At 64.8% G+C, this 9,450-nt stretch overlaps 2 protein-coding genes across 2 annotated transcripts; both read left to right on the top strand.

Moving 5' to 3' along the window:
* Positions 1 to 950: 950 nt before the first annotated feature.
* Positions 951 to 4,777, top strand: ALDOC (aldolase, fructose-bisphosphate C). Its single transcript, XM_053961543.1, has 9 exons — positions 951 to 1,060; positions 1,988 to 2,110; positions 2,196 to 2,407; positions 2,498 to 2,552; positions 2,656 to 2,816; positions 3,289 to 3,372; positions 3,455 to 3,629; positions 3,710 to 3,909; positions 4,286 to 4,777. The coding sequence occupies exons 2-9, from the start codon at positions 1,999 to 2,001 to the stop codon at positions 4,379 to 4,381; spliced, it is 1,095 nt and encodes a 364-aa protein (XP_053817518.1). The 5' UTR covers positions 951 to 1,060; positions 1,988 to 1,998; the 3' UTR covers positions 4,382 to 4,777.
* Positions 4,778 to 5,236: 459 nt separating this feature from the next.
* PIGS (phosphatidylinositol glycan anchor biosynthesis class S) lies at positions 5,237 to 9,191 on the top strand. Its single transcript, XM_053961575.1, has 12 exons — positions 5,237 to 5,293; positions 5,379 to 5,518; positions 5,592 to 5,703; positions 6,154 to 6,243; positions 6,380 to 6,471; positions 6,611 to 6,809; positions 7,078 to 7,220; positions 7,313 to 7,427; positions 7,598 to 7,743; positions 7,854 to 7,954; positions 8,294 to 8,504; positions 8,602 to 9,191. Exons 1-12 carry the CDS (start codon positions 5,257 to 5,259, stop codon positions 8,875 to 8,877), a joined length of 1,662 nt encoding a protein of 553 aa, XP_053817550.1. The 5' UTR covers positions 5,237 to 5,256; the 3' UTR covers positions 8,878 to 9,191.
* The last annotated feature ends 259 nt before the right edge of the window (positions 9,192 to 9,450 follow it).

The following is a 9,450-nucleotide window of genomic DNA, read 5'->3' as shown; positions in this document are numbered from 1 at the left end:
TGGGTGCGTGGGTGGCTCGTGGGGAAGCAGTGCTCTCTGCTCCCTTGCACTGCCTTCCTCCCTGCCCTGTGACCCCGCGGGGTCGGGTACAGCCTCCCAAGGTGCAAGGCCGGTGGTGGGGTGGGGGGGTGGGGGGGCCCCGGCTCTGGGATGCAGGGAAATGTGCTCCCTTCCCTGGATTAGGGCCACGCAGGGCGGCTGAGCCTCCTTTTACGGCGGGATTCAGCACAGCGGGGCCCTGGCAGCCGTCCCCGTGGGGCGAGTGGGGACACTGGTATTGTCCCTGTGCCGGCTGCGGGTGATTTCTTAGGGGGGGGTTGGTCTCCTGTGAGTGTCCCCACTCTGTCCTAGAGGGTCTGGGGCTCAGTGCTGCTGGCTCCTGGACACAGAGGTGACCCAGACGGGGTATCCTGCACAGTAACAGTGTCCCCAGCCTGGGGGTGGGACAAGGGGGTCCCTGGCCCAGAGGTGATGAAGGGAAAGTCTGTTTTTAGATAATAGTGGAAATAGCAGGGCACAGCCTGAGGGTGACACAGAGGGGTCGCTGTCTTTAGTTGGCAGTAGCAATAGGGGGGTACAGCAGGGCGGTGTCAGAGGTGCCTGCCCATAACCAAGCAGGGGTGGTGGGGCAGAGGGGTCTCCAGCAGCAACTGGAGATGGCACAGTGGAGTGCTTGGCATGAGAGGGCCTTCTAATGACAGGGGGTGACTCAGCTGTGTCCCTGGGCGGTGGCAGGGGGGGCACAGAGGGGTCCCCATCACCAGAAAAACATTGCAAAGGGGTGATACAGTGGGCTCCCCAGCCTGGGATTGTCACCTTAGGGTCGCCAGGAGCGCGGGGGTTGTCGCCAGCGGGGGGCACGACCCCGCCGGGGGGAGGGGGGCCGTAGGCGGCGGGGGGCGCGGGCGGTGGCGGGGGCGGGCCGGGGCGGGGCATGGGGCCGGTCCTGCCCGGTGCCGCCCCGCCGGTCACGTAGCTCTGCGGCACCGCAGCCACATTTACCGCGGGGCCAGAGCGCGCAGCCCGCAGTCCGTACTCGTCGCCTCCGCCGCCCTACACGGTACGGGGGAGCCGGGGGTCGGGGAGAGCCGGGGGGCCGGGAGGAGCTGCTGGGGGGACAGCCGGGGGGTCCCGGCGGCAGGAGGCGGCAGCCCCGCCGAGCCTCCCGGCTGTCTCCGTGCGGCATCCCGGGGGTCGTTCCGCGCTGGGGGGCTCCAGGGCAGAGAGACCCCCGGGCATGGGGGTACTGGGGATTTGAGGGTACCCAGGATACTCCTCCTGCGCTGGCGGAGCTCGAGTTTCTACGGTGCCGGCCGGGGGATCGAGCGCCCCGGCTCCTGGGGGGCATCACCGGCCCCGCGACGGCGCCAGCCCCGGGGTATCACCATTTCTTGGAGTACCCCAAACTTTGGGTACCTCCATCCCCGGGTTGTGCCGCCCTGGGGCGGCTCCGTCCCCCATTCCCGGGCTATTTCCGTCCCCCCTGTATTCCCAACCCCGTGTTATCGTCATCGCCCGCGTAACCTCCCCGCGGATTATTCCCGACTATGGCGTATCTCCGTCTCCGGGGTACCCCAATGTCCGGGTAACTCCAGACTCAGGTAGTGCCTTCCTGGGCTTTCTCTTTCCCCTTTTCCCGGAGTATTTCCACACCCCCGCACCCCCATCCCCGGGCTGTTTCCATTCCTCACGGGGTATTCCCATCCCCAGGGTACCCCCATCCCGGTCCCCTCGTGTCCTGCGCGGGTCCCCGCGGAGCTGCGCTCCCTCAAGATGGCTGGGCTGGGGGCGGGCTGGCAGGCAGCAAGATGGCTGGGAGCTGCCCGGCATCCTCCACGATCCCTGCCACGAGGCTTATACAACGTGCCCTGGCCGGTGGGGCCGGGCTGCCAGCCCCGTGGGGGTCCCCGCTCCCCGGGGAAGGGGCTATGTGTGGTTTCGGGGTGTCGCCCCGCTGGTGCGTGACTCAGTCCCCGTCCGCTCGCAGCCACCGCCACCATGACGCACCAACACCCCGCGCTGACGGCAGAGCAGAAGAAGGAGCTGTCGGACATCGCGCAGCGGATCGTGGCCCCGGGGAAGGGCATCCTGGCGGCCGATGAGTCCGTAGGTCAGTGTTGGGGGGGGGAAATCTGTCCCGCCACCCCTTTTCCCTACGCCGGATGGAGGCTGACGAGGGTGCTGGGTGCCTGCAGGGAGCATGGCCAAGCGCCTCAACCAGATTGGGGTGGAAAACACGGAGGAGAATCGCCGGCTGTACCGCCAGATTCTCTTCAGCGCCGACAGCCGGGTGAAGAAATGCATCGGGGGCGTCATCTTCTTCCACGAGACCATGTACCAGAAGGCTGATGATGGCACCCCCTTCGTCCAGATGATCAAGGACAAGGGCATCGTTGTGGGCATCAAGGTGTGGGGGGTGTCCTGGTGGGTTTGCGGGGTGCTGAGGGTGCTTGGGGGTGCTGGTGAGGCTCAGTGACGCCTTCCTCTCATTCCACAGGTGGACAAGGGTGTTGTGCCTCTGGCCGGGACCGATGGCGAGACCACCACGCAGGGTAGGCATAGCAGGGGCTGTGGGGTTTGGAGCCAGGGGCTTTGGGGCTGGAGGGTTTGGGGCCATGGGATTTGTGGCTGTGGGGCTGACGTGCTGCCCCACAGGTCTGGATGGGCTGTGGGAGCGCTGTGCCCAGTACAAGAAGGATGGGGCAGACTTTGCCAAGTGGCGCTGTGTGCTGAAGATCAGCGAGCACACTCCCTCCTCGCTTGCCATCATGGAGAACGCCAACGTGCTGGCCCGCTACGCCAGCATCTGCCAGCAGGTATGTACCTGCTGCCATCCCCACAGGGTGGGCAGTGACCTGTAGGATGGGTATTGACTTGTGTGGGCAGGTATTCCCCCATGGAGGTGGGCACACATCTGTGAGGCTCAGCACTGCGCCTGTGCAGTGCTGATGATCCCTGGGGATCATCCCCAGTGGCTGGACATAACCCGTGTTGGGTAACACCTCACGTGGGTGGACATGGGGCACTGCCCCGTGGCACGGGCATCACTCATAGGGTCAGGCGTCAATCCACGGGGCCAGGCGTTGCTATGTGCACCTCACAAACCTGGACATTACCCTGTAGGGCCCAGAACTGACCCTCCCAGCTTGGGCATCCCCCCATGGGGCTGGGCACCACCACCAAGGAGGGCCTTGAGCCTCGAGGCTGAGCATTGTCCCACGTAGCCATGGGGCTGAGGGGTGCCCAGGGACATCACTGTGATGGCAACTGCTGTTGTGCTGTTTGCAGAATGGCATCGTGCCCATTGTGGAGCCGGAGATCCTGCCTGATGGTGACCATGATCTCAAGCGGTGCCAGTACGTGACGGAGAAGGTGAGTGGTGGGGTGGCAGCGGGGTGGGCACCGTGCTGTGCCATGCCATGCCAGGGGACTCCATGCTGCCTGTCCTCCCCAGGTGCTGGCAGCTGTCTACAAGGCACTGAGTGACCACCACATCTACCTGGAAGGGACCCTGCTGAAGCCCAACATGGTGACCCCTGGGCACTCCTGCCCCACCAAGTACAGCCCGGAGGAGATCGCCATGGCCACTGTCACCGCTCTGCGCCGCACCGTGCCCCCAGCCGTGCCAGGTACCAGCCGTGGCATGTGGCAGAGACCAGGAGAGCGATACCCTGTGTCCCCTCCTGTGCCATAACCCTGCTCTCCACAGGTGTGACCTTCCTGTCTGGCGGTCAGAGTGAGGAGGAGGCTTCCATCAACCTCAATGCCATCAACACGTGCCCGCTGGTGCGGCCATGGGCCCTCACCTTCTCCTACGGGCGGGCGCTGCAGGCGTCGGCGCTCAGCGCCTGGCGTGGGCAGAAGGACAATGCTGATGCTGCCACCGAGGAGTTTGTGAAGCGTGCAGAGGTGATGGGGGTGGCCCTCCTGGGAGGGGAGTGCCAAGGGCTGGGCTGGTGGGGACACCAAGGACTCTGTGCCCATGGGAGGAGGCGTGGCTGAGGACTGTGTCCCACACGCTGGGAGAAAACACCAAGGGCTGTGTCCCATAGGACAAGGGATGCAAGGACCGCGGTTCCCATGGAAGAGACACAGTTCTGTCTGTGTGGGGGGGACATTGAGAGCTGTGTCCCATAGGGGAATGAGGGGTGCCAAGGGCCACCTCCCTGGGCTCTGCCCCCCAGGTGTCCCCATGAGCTGGGGGACCCTGAAGGGTGTGTTCTCACTGACTTGGGGACGTTGAGTGACACCCCATCGTGACCACTGACCTTCCCTTCCTCCACAGGTGAACGGGCTGGCAGCGCTGGGCAAGTACGAGGGCAGCGGGGACAACTCGGGGGCCGCCGGGCAGTCCCTCTACGTGGCCAACCACGCGTACTGAGCCCCGGCCGGGCACCCCACCGGCCCCGGCCCCCGCCCCGGCCCCTGCCCGCCACCGCTCACACCCCGCTTCCACCCCAGGCACCCAGGGGAGCCGCCACGCGGGGAGGGGAAGGGGGGAGCGCCCCGCGGGATGTCCGCAGATGGAATGAGGGGTCCGGCTCAGCCGGGCCCTGGGGGGGGGCCACCCGGGTGCCCCTTTGGCCGGGGGCTCCGGCCGGGCCGTGAGGGGAGGAGGGCAGGCCGCGTGGGGGGCAGGAGGGGAGGCCTGGGGGTGCCCCTGCCCTGCCGTAGCTTTGCAGTCCTGGTCGCTGCCGCCCTTGGGGCGCCTGTGTCGTGTTCGCCGTGTGCACCCCGTGTACCAAATAGCCTAACAACGAATAAATGGTAGAGACAGCGCTGTGCCGCCTCTTTCCTCGCCGCGGGGCACTCCGGAGCTCTTGTCCCACCCCCCTCTCGCCGCGTCCCTTCGCCCGCTCCGGGCATCACCGGCAGCGTGTTGTGCTCACTTACGCAATGAGCTGTGCTGGGTCTCAGCCCGCGCACACACATCGTGAGGCTCCGTGAGCTTGGCAGGGGGTGGGTGGGCTCCCTTTAAGCGCGATGGGGCGGGTGAGGAGCTCCTGTCCTCCCGGTCCCGGTACTCGGCGCTGCCCCGGTGCCCACGGGAGGCGCCGCCACATGTCCCTGCGCGGCACTCGTAGGGGGCAAAGCTCGCCGCCTCACGGCCGATACGTGCTCTGATTGGTTCTGCTGCCCGCCCGTCTGTGCCGCCGCGCGGCGCACGCCGCGCCCATTGGGTGCTTTAGGTACTCTGAGCTCTGATTGGCAGGGCTGGCGCAGGGCACGCCCCCTCGGCTGGGCCAGGAAGTGAAGATGGCGGCGGCGGCGGCGATGGCGGCGGATGAGGCAGGTACTGGTGGGCGCGGTGCTCGGTGTTTGTTCGCTGTCCCCCGGTCCCCGAGGAGCCGGGCTGGTGCTGAGCGCTGTCTCTGCAGAGCGGGCGCGGGGCCGGCGCGCCGCCCTGTCCTTCGCCACCATCGCCGTGGTGCTGGGACTGCCGCTGTGGTGGAAAACGACCGAGACCTACCGCGCTGCCCTGCCCTACGCGGACATCGATGGGCTCGGCCAGCAGCCGGTGAGCGCCGGGCGGGCCCGGGGGTGGCGGCTCTGGGGGCTCGGGAGCCCGGGCTGACGCTGTCCCTGTGCAGGTTCAGCTGGTGGTGCCCATGGCCGTGGTGTTCGGCCCGGGATCGGTGCCCGGGGACCTGCCGAGGCCGCTGCCCTTCAGGGACGTGAAGGAGATGGAGATTTCCGTGAACCGTGAGAGACCCCCCCTTGTCTGTCCCTGCCCTGTCTGTTCCTCACGGGTGACCTCGTCCTTTCGTGGGGGTCCCTGCCCGTGGCTTCAGTCCCCGGCAGTTCCCGGGACCCCGAGCCCCATTCACCAGCATCACCCTGCCCTGAGCTGGCGGTGCCGGGAGCAGGGGCTGGGACAGTGAGCTCCCAGGGTGCTGCAGGGAAGAGACCAGCTCCATCTCCTGGGGATGGGGACGATGGAGGCCTCGGAGGGTGGGATGAGTCTGGCTGGTGTGGGGCTGTCTCACTACCAGTACGAACCAGTGATGCTGCATCCCATAGCGGTTCATCCCACTGGCACCCAAAGGACCTCGTGCCGCGTGTCCCCATGGGGTTGTCCCTTGTCCCTCTGAGCACCAGGCTCCTCTGAGGGGCCTGGGATCAGCAGATTCACTCAGGTTTTCTGCCCCACAGTGAGAACCAGCGTCACGTCCCGCTATGAGATGCGCTATCGCAGCACCACGGCTCAGGAGGAGGCAGCACTGGCTGCAGCGACTGCACGAGGTATTGGAGTGGGGAATTGCTGGGGAGCTCCTTTTCCTGAGGCTGGCAGAGCAAGGAACACGCTTTGCTTTGTGTCCGAGTGAGACAGGGATTGGAGTGAAATTCCCAACCCTGCCAGTGCTTCCATCTTCCCCAGAGGCTGATGCTGCTCTGTACCCGCTGCAGGACACCACCTTGGGCTCTCTGACCATGTACGTGGTCCCTGAAACCTCCTCTCTCCTGCCTCAGGTAGGGAGCAGCACCCTGTGGAGCCAGCCTTTGCGGGCTTCACCCCTGGGAGGTGGCACGTGTCACAGGTGGCTGTCACAGGTGGCACTGTGCTGTTCTCAGGGCGCTGCTCCCAGCCCTCACCCCGTGCCATCCCCAGGGCATCGATGTGTACGTGGGGAAGCACCGCAGCGCCCTGGTGAGGGCTGGGGGGAGCCTGGCTGCCCTGCAGGCCCGGCTGCGGGAGGTGGCACAGGTGATGTCCTTCACGGCCAGCTCCATCGCCGCCGCCCTCTCGGAGCGCGTGCCCGACGGTCAGCTCAGCCCTGACGCGCGGCGGAACCTGAAATCCAGCCTGGGTATGGGTGTGCCCTCCATCCCTTGTTCCCTGGCCTCGGGAAAGCCGCCTGCTCCTGGGGAAGTGCCATTCCTGCTCTGCTTGTGGCACCCCTGGATGTCTCCTGGGCTAACAGATCCCTTGGCCGTTGTTCTGGGCCAGGGCTGGGCTGTGATTGCTCTGTTGGTGTCACCTCACACTGGGGTGGGCCAGGGAGGAGGGCACAGGCCCTGCTGCTCTTGGGAGCTCTGTCACAGCCTCGGTGGCTCACAGGCTGCAGGTCCTTGCAGGGTATGAGATCACCTTCAGCCTGCTGAACCCCGACCCCAAGTCCCACACCGTGGACTGGGACATCGAGGGGGCTGTGAACCGCTTTGTGAAGCCTGTCCTGGACAAACTGAGCTTGGTGGCCAACTTTTCTGTGGATTCACAGGTGAGGGCTGGGAGAGATGGTGGGGAAAGCCCAGCCCTGACCTTTCTGGGATGCTTTTCTCTGCCAGCAACGTGTCCCTTGTGTGCCTGCAGATCCTGTACTACGCTGTCCTAGGAGTGACACCACGCTATGACAAGGAGTCCTCCAGCTTTCTCCTGAGTGCTCACAGCCTTCCACATGTCATCAACCCCGTGGAGGCCCGGCTGGGTGAGCACTGTGCTCGTGGCCCACTGGGATCTGTCTCATGGGACTGTGGCTCCTTTCCCCCCCAGCCCATGTGAGAGCTGCTGGGGTGGCTGTGAAGGAGGATCTGGGCTGTGGGCTGCTCTTGCTGTCCCTGCCAGCCACAAGAGTTCTGTGGCTCTGTCCCACTGCAGGCTCCAGTGCTGCCTCACTCTATCCTGTGCTGAACTTCCTGCTCTATGTGCCAGAGCGCTCCCACTCCCCTCTGTACATCCAGGACAAGGACGGAGCCCCAGTGAGCACCAATGCCTTCCACAGCCCTCGCTGGGGTGGCATCATGGTATGGGAGCCATGGGGGTGCTGGCAGTGCTGGGACAAGGTGGTGGCTCCCCATTCCCATCTGTTGGCCCTGAGGCCCTGGCTATGCCTCATTAACACGGGTTCCTGCAGGTTTACAACGTTGAAGGCCCTGCTTCCCCCCAAGCCTCCCTCCCTCTGCGTGTGGATGTGGACATGGCACGAGTGATGGAGGTTTTCCTGGCCCAGCTCCGGTGAGGATGTGCTCTTCCCTCCCCAGGCCTCTGTGGAAATCAGTGGGGTCAGAACAGGCTGTACCCAAACAGCTTGTTCATTCCTCTCTCCGTGGGCTCTGGGAGGCTGAGGGTGGCTCTTTGTGCCCTTTGAGGTACTGCCTACTAGCCATCACTGCTCTGTGGCCAGGGGTGCTGGCACATCTCTCATCTCCCCAAGTAGGAGGCTTGGCTTATCATGCCACACTTCCAGGAGACAATTAAGCAGGATTGGGATGAAACACAACAGGGCAGAAGAGCAGGGAGCTCATGGGAATGAAGGCTTCTGATGTGGGCTGGGATCATCCCTTCTACTCCCAGGTTACTCTTTGGGCTGTCTTGGGAAGAGGTGCCCCCTGAGTTCCTGCTGGAAAGCCCAGGGAATGAGGGGCTGGCTGACTGGGAGCTGGACCACCTGCTGTGGGCCCACACCGTGGAGAACATTGCCACCGTGTCCACCACCCTGACCTCGCTGGCCCAGCTCCTGGACAAGATCGGGAACATCGTCATCAAGGATGATGTTGCCTCTGAGGTAGGGCTGGGGCACCCTGAGGGGGGAGCAGAGGGAGCTGAGTGTCCCTGTTGCCTTCCCTGGCCAGGGACTGACCCTTGGTGTTGTGCCCACACAGGTGTACCGGGCAGTGGCCTCGGTCCAGAGCGCTGTGACCGAGCTGTCCCTGGGCCACCTGCTCGCAGCTTTCCAGGCCAGCAAGGAGGCTGTCACCTCCTCAGAGAGGGCCTTCTTTGACCCATCTCTCCTCCATCTCCTCTACTTCCCTGATGACCAGAAATTTGCCATCTACATCCCGCTCTTCCTGCCCATGGCTGTTCCAATTCTCCTATCCCTGGCCAAGATTGTCCGGGAGACCAGGCTGCGTAAGAAGGAGCCCACCAAGATGGACTGAGCAATGGTGCCCTGGCTTGGGGCTGTCCCCACCTTGTGGGGTGTTGTCACAGACTCATGGCCCAGAAGGGCACCCCGGGGTCCAGGCTTGGCTGCTTGGCTTGGGTGTGCCAGGGCCAGGATGCAGGAGTGGGAAGAGAGGCTGCTTTGGGAGGTGGGAAGGGGTCTCACTTTGGGTGCTGAGCCCTCCTGCACCCACAGAGGCGGAGTGGGGAGGGAGGGTGCTGCCTTTGTACACTCCCAGCCTGGTGCTGCAATCAGAAGAAGCTGCTGTGTAAATAAAGAACTCCCTGTTCTGTGGGGGGCTGATGTGGGGCTGTGTGAACCTCCTTTAGCCTTCTGGGGGTACCTATTGCCCTGCCTTCCCCTGGCCCAGCTTTCGTGCCCCCACTCCATTGCTTTGTGGGCTCTGGCTCCTGTCTTATGGGTATTTAGCCAAAGATACTTAGTTGGGGAGGGGGGACAGTTCCTGGAATCCATCCCGTCCATGGGTGCGGAGCCCCCGGGGCAGCCCACCTTAGCGGGGGTCGGTCGTGTGTCGGTCGGGGTGGTTGGGGCGGGTGTCCCCCTGCTC

This window comes from Vidua chalybeata, chromosome 20 (assembly GCF_026979565.1).
Source record: "Vidua chalybeata isolate OUT-0048 chromosome 20, bVidCha1 merged haplotype, whole genome shotgun sequence".
Lineage (NCBI taxonomy): Eukaryota > Metazoa > Chordata > Aves > Passeriformes > Viduidae > Vidua > Vidua chalybeata.
Note: the sequence above shows the minus strand (reverse complement) of the source record. Positions and strands in the feature narration are given on the sequence as shown.